The sequence below is a fragment of the Lonchura striata genome, chromosome 3 (genome assembly GCF_046129695.1).
Source record: "Lonchura striata isolate bLonStr1 chromosome 3, bLonStr1.mat, whole genome shotgun sequence".
NCBI lineage: Eukaryota > Metazoa > Chordata > Aves > Passeriformes > Estrildidae > Lonchura > Lonchura striata.
In genome coordinates this window covers 100039045-100052864 of record NC_134605.1, presented here as the reverse complement: position 1 = coordinate 100052864, position 13820 = coordinate 100039045, and the positions used below count along the sequence as shown (strand labels likewise).

The 13820-nt window shown below is 41.1% G+C and overlaps 1 protein-coding gene across 2 annotated transcripts in view; it reads right to left on the bottom strand.

The window, feature by feature from the left end:
• LPIN1 (lipin 1) overlaps positions 1–12918 on the bottom strand; it is an 80177-nt gene extending 67259 nt beyond the window's left edge. The window contains exon 1 of one of the 2 annotated variants that reach the window (XM_021525386.2): positions 12725–12918. In XM_021525386.2, coding sequence (XP_021381061.2) covers positions 12725–12781 — 57 coding nt within the window. In that variant the 5' untranslated portion in view covers positions 12782–12918. The remainder of the gene's footprint in view (positions 1–12724) is intronic. The other variant, XM_021525389.2, reaches the window with a different exon arrangement.
• Between the last annotated feature and the right edge of the window lie 902 nt (positions 12919–13820).

The following is a 13820-nucleotide window of genomic DNA, read 5'->3' as shown; positions in this document are numbered from 1 at the left end:
GTTTATTTACTTTGCTTGCTTGTAGACTTACTCAGAGGCCTTCCTTATGGGTATCATAGCTATTTTAGGCTGTCAGTGATGCTTCCCATCCCCCTGTCCATTGATTTGTGGAAAGCCTCCCATAAGAATGCAATTTATTAAAAGAATATTAAATTTTGCCACAGAGGGAAGTTCCATTAAGTCAGTACTGATATGTAAGTACTTGCACATTAGTCACTGTCCAGATTCATCAAGGGCACCAACAGTGATAGGCAAAACAGGTTTTAATGTATGGCTTCATGACAGGCTTGATAGAGTCACAACAAGCCTCCATTAAAATGTGAGTGAATTAAAATATACATCAGGTTTTTTCCACTTTGCCCATCTAGGGAAAAAAAAAAACAACAGGTAGGCTTGCTGTTCTTTGAAACCCTTCAAGCATTCAAATACTGAATCTCACATGCACATTTTTAACAGCAGAAACAATTGTATTGTGTGTAGTTTTTATAGGGTTTTTTTAAGGGATTTGCTAGCCACAACTTTTTAGGGAGTAAGTTTATGTCATTTTGTGGAACATAGGTATGTTTGTAATATGAAGAGACCTTGTGTCCCAAGATCAGATTTCTGGAGTGGAGCAGCAGAAGAGGAAAAACAATCCTACGTCTGAGGGGTAGGTCAGGAAGTTTGGAAACTTCCATTGCAGCTGGCACTACTACAGACTGCCTGTGCTCTCCGCACAACCCAGATAACTTCACTCTGCTTCTATCTTTTCAATATAAAATAGAGAAACATTATCAACTCAGACTACTGTTATGAAAGCAAATTTCTCAATTTTCACAGTTTCTGACTTCATTGGTTCAGTACACAGGGCTCACATGGAGTAAAGACTGCGTGTATGCAAAAGTAAACACATGTTCATAAATAGACTTTGGAAGCAGCTCCCTACTGGCTCTTGTCCAGAAGGACAGAAAATAAGGAGGTGGGGAGTGTGCCTCTTCATTGCAAGTGATTTGTTTTTCTCACTAATGCTACACACTGTTCAGGACTATTTCTAGGAAGAAGGCAGTCATAAAATCCAATCAATATATGCTGCAACATTGCTGACTAGAAGAAAAACAGCATGTGCAGAACAAGAGGAAGTATTTGAATAAAATTCTTGGAAAGAAGCATCTCAGAACACAGTGGGCCAGGAACATTTTTTCTGTGGTTACACTTTCACACAGAAAGCTTTTAAAGATTTTAGAAATATATTTTTTAATGTTAATAATCCCTTGGGCTTGCCTGGGCTTTAATTACTACCGAAATAACTGCATTGGCTTTGAAATTCTATCGCCATGTCACAATGCACACTTTTAGAAGTTCTCTGCCTCTCCTCCTACTTTCTTCAATATTTTGCCTAAACAAGGCTCAGTGGCCTGACAGCCATCAGTCTTTTGTTAAATGTCATACAGTTTTTCTCCAGGCAGGACAGTGCTATGGATGAAGCTTTACAGATCCCTGGCTGCAGAGAATGACGTTTGTAATCAGTGGATGCTCTTCAAAGGGCTGGCTGACTCAAGAGTAGAGCAACCCCAAGTGTTTATTTTACATTCCTGAAGATGCCACTGCAGCTAGGCTGGTGGTGAAGCAGTGCTGGATGATAGAGCACAACCAGCTGCCCTCAGGGATGCTTTGGGACTGTGTTTTTTGCCTTTATTGTTTAAGGACAATATGGAGAGACAGGTTACAATTCCTCCCACCTCCAAACCTTCCCCAGCATCTAGCAACACAGTCAAGGCCATCAGAGATCCTCCAGTGTCAGTGGAGGATCACAAGTGCTGTTTCTGTTACCTACACTGAAATTATTTTCCCAGAAGTTAGATCAAGGGAACATTCAAAGCTCCATTTTGTGAATAATCTTTTATTGACTGTTTTGGACTTCAGTGATACCACTGACTTCAATGGGTGAAAGATTGTTAACTGTTCTGTGAGAAATTAACATGTCCTGATACTCTAGACTGGTGGGATTCATTTTTAAATTAACTTCATAGATTAAGTAGTCAGCAAAATAAAGATGGTGGCAAGAAATAATCTGTTCACTGTAGCAGGCTCCTGCATATTTCCTTGTTTTCACTTCATTATGCAATTCCGTGTGAAGGGATTCCTGCAGAGGGCAAGCACATAGGTCCAGCTGTTCTTATCTCATTTGAGGTGCCAACACAAGACTTTACTTTTTCAGAGCCTTTTTCACCCAGGCCACAGCCTTCCTTATGTGGCATCAGTTGAATAGAGAGATATCCTTTCTCTGGGCTGGATTGATAGTGCTTGTGTTAGTGAGATAGCACCCATGGATTGGAGTCTCCATTGGAGACTGGATTTGGAGTCTCCATGGTATCAAATCCAAAGATATTTAATATACAAATCCTATTATATTCAGCCCAGATGTACCTGTCTGACTTTAAGGTGAGAGAATAATTCCCCTTCACTTCATGGCCACTTTTTTAAGTGGGATCAGATCCGGGGACTGCCCTTTAGATCTTAAATAGTCATAAGAGAGATGATAACACCTGGATTCCCTTTCTAATTAATCCACAGGGAGTGTTGCACTGTTAGAGCATGATCCATTTAAGCTTCCTTAGCATGGCATGACATAGAGCATTTAAATACAAACTTTTTTCTCTAAATGTACCTCTGGCATGTCTTGGAAAGATCATTTTCATAACTGCCTGCTATTCTTTTCCCATTAAAATTTCCATTCTTTTTCCCACAGGATAGATCTGCTATTGTATCTCACCCAGAGCACACCACTTCCATCAAAGTTAATTTCTCTTTAGCAAAGCTCTCATAGTCAATGAAAAAGTGAAAACACTTTTTCATTGACTATGAGAGCAAATACACCCTGAAAAGCAGTTTAGCGGTCAAAAGAGCTTCATTTGCTGCAGCATTAAATTATAAATGAGTTTATAAACAGAGTTTATAAAGAAAGTATCAAATTTTCATGGGGTTTATAAAAAAAAAAAAAGATGCACTAAGACTCACATACTATACTGATGTTTTTTGGTCTTCAACAGTGCTTTGAAGCTTTAATTGGGGCTCCCTTTGTCACACACTGTACAGGGACAAAATTAAAAGGTTGTGACAGATGCCTTTTTTGTGAAATCCTCATTAATTTAAGTGAAGTTTTCCCAAATCTTAGCATTCAAAATCTGAGCAGTCATTCACTCTCTTCACCAACTTTATTCATATAATAAGGAACAAGTCATCATTAATGTAGGCAGCCTAGGATAAGCTGAAGGGTTTGTTTGACATGTATGGCAGGGTCAGGAATATGCTGCACAGCTACCACAAGGCCAGCAAGTAGTCGGGAGATATGTCTGCTCCAGCCTGGTTTCAGGAATGCTTGTCTGAGGATTTGCAAAGCAGAAAATAAACTACTGGTGTTAAGCAATTAAGACCACTGTTCAATAGCTCTGAACTGAGACAAGCCAGTTAAAGTGAGGAATTGCCTCTCCCATGTGTAAATGTTGTGCAGATCCCTAGTGAGTAGCATCTTCCCAAACCTTAGAGGAAACCTAAGTGAGCTCACACTTCTCTCTGTAGGGAGTGAAGAGATAGAGACAATTCCAAGGACTGAATTACTCCAACAGGATTGTTGCCTTTAGACTATAGAAATAAATCCTTCAGTGTATTCATACAAAACCTATCTTTCCACTGAAATGAGGCAACAATCCTGCCACATCCTATTTTGTTCCTTTTTTTTTTACAGTGTAGGTGAAGATCAAATGAAACCATTTCTCCACAGGAAAACAGGAGGTGGAAGCCCCAGCGAACCTGTGGGAATCCCTGGAGTGGCTGAGATTGAGGTTTCTTCCCCAGATACCATGTGAGGAAGGGCTAGATGCTGCTGATTCTGGTGTTTGGCAGCCCTTCTCAGTGTAGGGCAAAGGCTCCTTCCAGCTCTGGCCGAAAGCTAGGGAAAAGCATTGCTGGGCTGGAAGCAGCCCAGCTCTTGCCTACAGCTTCCATGAGTGCTGTGTGGAAGGGAAACCTTTTCCCAACAGCCAGCATCCCCATGCCCCTGGATGTGTCCACCCTCCCCCTCCAACTCTGCCTCACCCTCACCATTAACCCCCATCTGTTCCCAGCCTTTCTGCCAAACCTGGATCCCCAAAGGCTGTCCTGCTTATTTGTCCTTTACTGCTTACAGGCTACAAGTAAAGTGCCCAGCCCAAGCAAAAGCCAAGTATTTGGATCCTGCAGTAAGCACTGGGTTAATTCTCAATCCAGAACATTATCATTGTTCTTCATCCATTGCAGAAACTTCCTTCTCCTACCCAGCTGCACAGAGCTGCCAAGAAAACTGAGGAAACTTGACCATTGCCTCTCCTGCTGCAAAAACCTGCCCCCACTCAGGCACAGGCTGCCTGCAGGAAATTAGACACCTGCTTTGGTCTTCTTGCAGTCACGAAGTGTTGGTATAGTATGTCTGCCAAACCACTATTAATAAACCACCTTTTTGACTGTCACAGAGTTATGCCAAGATAAAATGCCATTCCTTCTACCATCCATCTTCCTTTTGTTTCACAGGTCCTGGCAGAGCTCTCTTTTCTGTACTATTTCCTGATCTCTTGAGATTTGTGCAGCACTGACCAAGGAAGGAAGATGATAAAACTAGTGAATTACTCAAATAAGTAGGAGTTAAAGGAAACTACTTGTTCTCAGTTTTACCATTAGGGTCTGACTATCTACAACCTGCTATCCTAGAGGGGAAAAAAGAGAGAAAGTATATTAGTTTTGAAGAAAACATGAACCTTCTAGCATGGCTTATATACACAGGTGTTGCTGTGTTCTGTGCACATCTTCATGGGCTTGTCCTTTACAAGTTTAATACAGCTGCTGGAGGGAAGCAGAAGAGGAAATTTATGAAAAAAATAGGGCTAAGATCTTCTTTCATTTAAATTCCTTTCACTTTGTGTTATTTTTCACATAGAAGTGGAAAAAAATGTATTATTGTGTTTGTACTCTGTTTATTAACTGCATTACCCTGCTCACACACAGCACAGCCTGGTGAATGTCACAATATATTGCAAAAGGTGTTATTAACATAATCCCCTTTCAACAGATGGAGCAGCTGAGAAAGTTGCAGAGGGTTATTGAACCTCATCCAGCAGCATGAGGGAAAATAGCTTTGTCATCCTGTCTCAGGCCAGCAGTGCACCGAGCAGGGCAAGAGCCACAGCTCATTTCTCAGTCTTAGCTCAGAGTCAAGTCTGCATTGACTTATAGTCAAGTTTTGGCCTCTGTTGCACAGACAGCAGTAGATTTCCAGAAGAAGGGAAGAAGGGATTTTGGAGCACCCAAACTTTTTTTATCAAAGGTCATATCTGTAACTGCTTTAAGTTAGCTCACTTGTAATGACTGTTGCATTTCCACTGACCTTACAAAAGCACCAGGACTCATACAGTGAATCCAATAAGGAATTAAAAATTAAGGACATTTAAATACCCTTTGGGAAAACTCTCCTTCAGGTTTAATCTTTTTTTTTTTTTTTAGTTTTTTTTTCTTTTTTTTTCTTTTTTTTTTTTTTTTAAATAAGGCTAAAACAGATTAAGGAAACTGTTGTTTTGCAAAAGAGTTTTCAAATAAATTATTTATTGCAAATTATTTAATTATTAAAGAGTATTTTTCCATTGAATTTCCAAGGTGTCCCTCTGAAGGAATGCTGCCCCTCAGATGCTTTTGGCTCATAAAAACCTCTAAGCAAAACTGGCAGAGTGAGTGGGCTCAGAAATTTATAATGAAAGAAAATCCTTGAACTCCAGGGATTTCTCAGAGATATCTACTGAGATGGAAATCCCACAAAGCCTTGGTTTGTACCTCTCCCTGATCCTTCTCTGCCTTAAAATATCCAAGAAATAATGAGTCCATGGGATCCTAAAATACTTAGAAAAAGACAAAATAATCAATCATGATTTCCAGATTTTAAAGGAAAATTATTGATTTTATTAGCAAAGCTATGCTGAATTCCTAATTGCTTGTGTAAGTAAAAAATATCCTTGAGTTGCCTGATATATTATTTGCTTTGCAAAGGTCACCTCTGTCCTGTAGCAGATTGCAATATGGATGGTGTTAGTCAAAGCTGTACCACGTGCAGAGGGTGAGCAGAGAGAACACCCCAGCACAATGCAGGAAAAAACAATCCTGAGACAAAAAAATCGAAAGTGAATAAGTTGAAAGCTTTCAAACTGGTTAGAAGGTGTACAAAATATCTCAATATAAAGATGCATTCAAATTAACTGACCTTTTTTTTTCAAAGAGCACATCCAATTGAATTGGTTTTACTTGCTACAAGCTGTTAAATATCATATGGCCTCATTCCTAAGAAGGGGAAGATAAATATCAGGTGTCAGCCAAAAATAATACGTGGGACCACTGGAGGGCACTTTTGATTTAAAAATCCCTCACTTTAAAAGCCTTTTGGCAGCAATACAACTTCTGCAAAAGCTGGAGGGAGCAGAACTGGGGCTTGTCACTTGTTAATGAAAATTTATAGGAAAATATTTATTTAATTTTAAGATATTTTGTAGCCTAGAAGAGCTTGAGGAAATTCTGACAAATAACATTTATGAAACATGTATTCTAGCTAATTTTTTTTCCTTATTACAGATTTTTGCAATGTGATTGTTTTAGCCCAGAACACATAACATTAATGAATCCATTAATTGAAACAACTATAGATTGGGTTAGAACAAAAAAGACTGTATTTTTTTTTCTGTGTTGCTATGCAGACACATTGCTAATTCTGCATTTAAAAGAATATGCTAAAACTATTTACCTGATCCCTGGAACAGATATCTGCCACTTGGTTCAAAGGTTCCAAGTTTACTGAAGGAGCAAAGAAAAGTAGCAATTCTCTGTGTACTGGATTAAATCTAGACTAATCTTACAAACTTTCTCCTCTCAGCAGTCTTCCTTAGATGATTGATACAGTTCACTTTAGAGGGAGAGTGGGTTTGAATAAAAAAAAAAAAAAAAAAGATTTCTCAGACCAGCTGCCAGTGTTCAGTCTGTCCTTTTGCAGTTTTCTTCCTTGTTGACTTAGACCTTCATGAAAGGGGACTGCTTCCTGCCTGGCCTCCCTTGCTTAGAAGCAGCCAGGCAATTCCTTGTTCCCCATTTTGGTTGGCAAAGTACAATTTGCTCATCCATTATAGCAGAGCATTTCTCTGGCAAAGCCACAAAGCCAGCATTACTACAAGATCAGACCAAGACTTATGTGAAATCCATAAGACAGAAGGGAAAAAACAGAAAAGAGGGAAAGAAAACATGGGAAACACATAAATGCCTCCATCAGGTATTTTCTTCTTAGCTTTTCTGAATGGAGGATGAAGGATTTATTGTGAGCAGGCATGACTCCATTGCCTGCTAACTGTGCCTGTAGTATAGAGTAAATGATTGCCTTTTTGTGCTGTGGTCTGTGGTTCTGATGATGAACTTCCTGAGGGACTGTAAAGATAAAAATCACAGCTTGGTACTTGTTGAAGATTTAAAGAGCTAAAACTTCTAAATGGTACTAATGAGGGAGAAACAGGCTTTTGCCTCCAGCCCCTGAGCACCATGGCAGGGCACAAGAAGCTGAACCTGAACAAAACTCACACTGAAGCCCACAAAATTCACCCCTACAGGACAGAACACAAAGAGGCTCTGCAAAGCTGAGTGAAGGCTCTCCTTTGCTGTCAGCTTTGCAGGGAAACCATCCCAGTACAGCTCCAGCAGGCAGCAGCACAGATGTAAAGCACTCAGGGATGGTGGTGAAGTTACAGCAGAAACTACAAGCTTCATTTGGAACAATACAGATAAAAGGTTAAAGGGGACACAGTTTCAGGAACTTCTTTTTCTCTCTGTATTAATATATATCATATTATACTGGTAAATTCTCATAAAACCAGTGGCTGATTTTCCTATGAGTTTGGCTACTGGTACCAAAAGAGAGAAAATTGATTCTGAGGATGGTCTTGGGGTCACTTCCATTCCTCATTTCAGGAACTGCAATCCCAGATGGCATTTACCTTAGTTCTAATATACAGTGCATCTGAACTGGGAGCATGGGGCAGTGTGAGGCAGTGTGCCCTGACAGAATGGCCATGGAGGAGGCTTTGAGTAAAACATGTCCTTCCCTTCTCATTGCTCCTTTGCTCCACAGGCAAGCACAGCTTTGCTTTCTGCTGCCATGCTCACTCACACCTGTCTCTAGCCTTCACCATATGCAGCTCCATTTGCAACTTCTAAATTATTTCTAACTCTGTATAAGTGACGAGATCCCCAAGTTCAGTTGATCCCATTTCCTTAACCTCAAATATGTAATTTCAAGCGAAGTAGAAGACAGTTCTGTATTTTCTGAACCATTTTGCCAGGCAGGCTTTTCAATGATCTCCCCAGCTTGTGTGCATTAGAAACAGAAGGGACACATTCTGAGGTGCCAACATGATGGTTGCTTGTTGTGCACACCCTGTTATGGCACCCTTGGCCTCATGGCTCCTCGGGTAATGTGTGTGGGAAATACTCAGCTGATGACAGCCCAGCCCTTTTCTGCTCATTGGTTTGGAACAGAAGCTCTTTGGGAAGATGCAGTGGAAGTGTCAGACTTATGCTGCTTTTCAGGAAGCTTTTTCTTAACCTCCCAGAGATAGGGGACTTCAAATTGAAAAAAGTTTTAACCTTTGCCATGACTGGTAACAGCTTGATAAGTTTTTAAATGCAGACATCTAAAAGCCTGTAGCAAGAAACAAATATGTATCACTGCTTTCAAAATATCGGGGTTTAAGACAGCTCTGGTTCTTGGAAATGTGTTTGTGCTTTCTGTCTGTTTGGATTGGGTTTTTCTTATCTGCTTCACTTTTCAGAGTGTTTTACACTTGCAATTTAGACCTCAGTAGGTTTTGTTTAGCTGCTCAGTTGCAGCTGCTGAATCTCAACCTTGGGCTGACCAGTCCTTGGACTGTGGCCTTGACAAGGTGCAAACTCCTACTCCAGATGAGACTGAGTTGTCACAGACCCCTACAAAGAGTAGGACAGTCAAAACCAGAGAGGTTGACACTCTGTTTGCATTTATGGCAGCATAAGATAAATAAGTGTTATTAAAGTGTTACTCATCATGCACATTGTTATGGTGCAAAGTCAGTGGAGGTGACAGGAGCTGGGGGGTGAAGCAGCTGACAGCCACTCCTGGCCCTCACAGCCTTTCATCCCCGTGGACCAAGCTGAACTTTCAGATCTATATTAAGACAGGGCAGGCTCTCTGAGACATGATCTCCAGATACAGAATGCACACTGACCTCCTGCAACCTGTCCTAAATAAAATGCAAAAGGACTTGGCCTGCAGTCAGCTCCCCAAAGAGTGAACCACAGGGAAGGGTCCGGGTTCAAATTACTGTTTGTTTTTCAGTAGGTGGGAAGGCAGCACACGTGCTTGGCGCTGGAGGACAGATCTGCAGTGAATACCGCTGAGACTTATTTACCCTTGCAAAAATACATCCTCCACTCTCTGAAGGGTCAGCCCTCCAAAATGAGAGCAAAGAGATGCAATGAGGCGGCACCTGCTCCCCCGGCTGCTGCTGCCAGCCTGCCGGGCATGGCAGGGTAAAGCCACCGTGGGGGAAAGATGCTCTGCCCCGGAAAGTCTGGAGTCTGCTCAGGAGATGGCTGCAAAAAGGCCACCAAAATAAACAAGGAGAGCCGACACCACAACCCCTGTGGTTAGGGCAATAGTGGATCCCGGTGCCCGAGGTGGTACAGATCAGCCACAGGGGAGGAATCAGGCCCCATGGGAAGAGATCCTTCCCCGGCAAAGGTCCGTGCTTGGAGCATCCCAAGCCCAGGGCCAGCTGGGAGCAGCCGTGCTGTGGGGTAGCTGTGGGTGTGCTGGCTGTGAGTGCGGGCGGCAAGCGGGCTGTGCCTCTGGCTGCTCGGGGCCGGCACAGCTTCGGGGGCCGGGAGCGGCCTCCGGCCTGCCCCGCTCCTGCCTCACCCAGCCCAGCGCCTCGGGCCGCTCAGTGCAGTAAAAGCCTCACGGTGAGAAACATACAGTTCGTCCATTAACAAAGAAATCCATGCTACTTAAATCGCTACCCCACTGGAATCTGGTAAATCCAGGACTGTCTGCAGCCCCAGAGAAATGGCAGTGCTCTGTCATGGTTTGGCCTGGGAGGAGGATGGAGACTTGCCCTGAGGAGCAGCCAGCCCCTCTCCCACAGCAGCACAGCTGAGCAGCGCTGGCGCAGACAGCGGCTGCAGACAGCTGTTGCATTTCTGCAAGGCTTCTCCCAAAGCATCTCAGAACACAACAAAAGAGAAATGAACCTAAAAATTATATGCGTAGGAAGAAAAATGAGAGTTACAATTTCTAGTGTGCCTGTTTAATTTGGGTACCCAGTGCAAGTGGCTCAGGGAGTATTTTTACAAATGCTCCTTGTGGTACAGGCAAAAGTTGTAGAAATTCTTCTGAAGATGAAGGTCTCAAGCAGAGATCTTAGAGCACAGCTACATAATAATTTGAAACACTAGTAAATAAAATGTGAATTTTGCCTTGGGCAGTATAGAAAGCTTGTATTTGATGCAGGAATTTGCACAGTTCTCCTTGATGCCTGCTATGTTTTGATAGGCCCAGTTTTGACCACCATCCCTACATGTTATATCAGCTTTTCTCAGTGATGTTTTTTTTTTTTTATTTATTTATTTATTTATTCTTCCTCTGGAAAGAACATAAGTGTACAATCTTATTCCTAACCCTAGGGAAAGCAAATGTCTCTATGACATCATACTTGTTTGGTCCTCTTGCAATATCATGATAAATCAGAGGAAGTTTGAAGTTTAAATGCTTACAAAAATAAATTTTTGCTTCTGGAAGCATGTAACTTTTTTATCACGTGCTGCATTTCAAAGCCTGGGTCTCATATATTTTTATTTCCATACCTAGGGAATCTTTTTATCAAGGAGCTCTCTGTGATGAGCTTTTAATATCCTCAAATACATGTATTCTGTCATCTTCTGCAAGGACCTAAATTTTTTCTATACTCTACAACACAGTTATAGGCAGAGCCACTTCAGTAAACCTATAGAGGTAAGTGGTTCTTCTTTTCTGATGTCCTCAGCTGAAGCCCAGAGTCAGCAGCTCCTAAAGGCCAATAGCAACAATTTCAAATGATATTTAGCACATCTATTTCTATCAGAAATCTGATATTCTTTATATGCTGAATAACACTGTTTATTAACACATTCACTGCAAAACAGATTGTTCAAAGGAGCAGTGGGATCTATGACTTTCTTTGGCAATTTAAGAGATTTATATGTGCAGGAAATTTCTAGACGGAAACTAAAGCTAAAGTGCACATCATACATATGCAATAGTTAAAGTGTTGTGTAGGATATTTTAAATTTTAATATAGGTGAAAGCGAGGAGTTTAATGACATTTAAAGTTTAAAGAAAGAAAAAAAAATCCCTGACTTCTTTGTTCTCAGTTTGGTTTATATTGAACAAAGTCTTGATGTCCCTGATGTCCCATCAGTGAACCTATCAGTCCCACCTCTCCCCACCCAGCCTCCATTCTGCTCAGTCTGTAGGGAATTTTCTGTGGAAATAGAAAGTTGTCACCTATGTTTAATTTAGAAATCAACACCTATAAACTATCTTCCTCTCTGTCAAAAACAGACATCTACCAACACACAAATACCAGGAAACCTGTCCTGATGGTGAGAACAGCTGGTGCTCATTTTCATCCTCCCTACATGTTCCTCCAAAGATGAGACTAAATGAATGTTTCTATAATTAGCTAAACCAATTTATTCTATGCATTCTACCTTCAGAAAGCAACAGTCTCAGATAATTCCTTGGGTACCTGCAGGACATATCAGTTCTGGACATACCACACACATTCATGCCTGACCACATTTAGAAACCATTTCAAATATTGTCATTCCCTGAAAAATCATAGATGTGTGTGTCTATAAAAAGATACGAAACCCATTTATGAAACCATAAATATTAATTTCAAAGCATATAATTGTTTTTTAACACTTTCATGCTTTTTAAAAAGTAATTGAAAGCCTTGGTTGTAATCCATCCTGCCTTTTCCTGAAACTTAGTGAATTGCCAGGCAATTCAGTAGAGCTGTTCCTATTTCTACCCAAAGTCCCTTCAGAGGGAATTCATCCTTTGTCTTTCTGCCAGAAACCTGTACTGACCCACATCCTCTCCAGCAGCATTAGGCATCAGCCCAGACCTTAAAACACAGGACCATGCAGCCACTATTAGGGGGGCATCAGTGCAGATTGTGTTTCATTAAGGCAGCTTCAATCTTACTGAGAAAAAAAGATTGTATTTCAGTGGCTCTTTTTTTAATGCAGACCTCCAGAGCAAATGTTAGCACTGTTCTTTACATCCTTTTCCTCCCATTATACCTAAAAGCTACGTTCCAACAGTGTAGCTTTTCACAGCCAGTGAGACAGCAAAGCACACAGTGCAGAATCAGTCAGGTTTCCTTGTGACATACACAGGATAAGCCAAAGAAGGTTTTCCCCATCAATTCTTTTTTTAAAAGTCCACAGGCTGAACTAGAAGAGATAACCAAACCATTGATGAAACACAGACTTCAACAGGAGACTAAAAATGCTGATACTCAGTACTACTGAGGGTCACACAGCACAGCTTGCTACTTGTTTTCTCAAGTTTTAAGTGTTACTTATGCTACCTTAGGGCAGAGTCTCTTACCCAAGACCAAGGGGAGCCAATGGGGGTCTCTGGATGATCTTCCTCCTCAGACGACATCCTGAGTTGGTAGTTTTTCCCTGTTCTTCACATACGCTGCTAAAGCCACTGTTGGTTTCTGCCATATACAAAAAAGCTGCCTTCAGATTTTAGCTGTAGACAACAAAGCTCCAGAGAATATAATTTCGCAGTGATCATGTTCTTGCTAATTTTACCTGCTGAAGTTCTTGGAAGCACAGTCAGAGCAAGAAACCTGAGCTCAGTAAACCAGAGCACACTTTCCTTGCAACTGACTTCTCAAGGGCTCTAGTTCAGTCAAAAGGTTAAGTGAAAAATTAGAGCCCAAAAGACACAAATTCCCTTCCAGTTGGTATCCTAACTTTCATATAAGATTTTGTGGTCAGACTGAATTAAAAGTTCCAGAAGCAGAACACAAGGAATTTTTACTGCCAACATTTTATTACTGTCTTTGATCATATTTTGTATGGATTTTAATAGTTTAATTTTTTTTCAGGACAGGTTTTTAATGCCAAAATCTAATTCTGCCTTTCTGCACAGCTGCACAACTCCACAACTGTAACTGTATGAGTGAGAAGGCAACATAGCTTTCCTGTTCCTCTGTGCAATAATATTTGAAAGAGGATAATTTTCCATTTGTTCCTTTTGGGTTTCTGTTTGTGCCTAGTTTGATACCAGTGTGTAGAATCCACACAGATCCATACAAATCTCACACTATTCACTTATCAGATAAATTTGTCCTGAATATTTTGAGACTTCTGTCTCTGTCTGAGAGGACAGCTGGGTCCAGCATCTTGAAATCACTTCTGGCAGGTGGCAGAAATAGCAGCCTTGCCACCAAAATACAGCCTAAGGTTTTGTGTCCAAATGACCACTAACTCACAGCTATGATACACTTTCACATTCACAACCTGTGGCTTGAATTTTGTTATTTATCATCCCTCTGCTTATAAGGCATCTGGCTGCAGTAGCTGGTGAAATAAAGTTGCTATCAAAACCCCTGAACCCTTCTGTTACAGGTCTAGGTTTGGACAAAGGTTTCTAAATCTTCCCACTCTTATGTAATGAAATGGCTATTTAT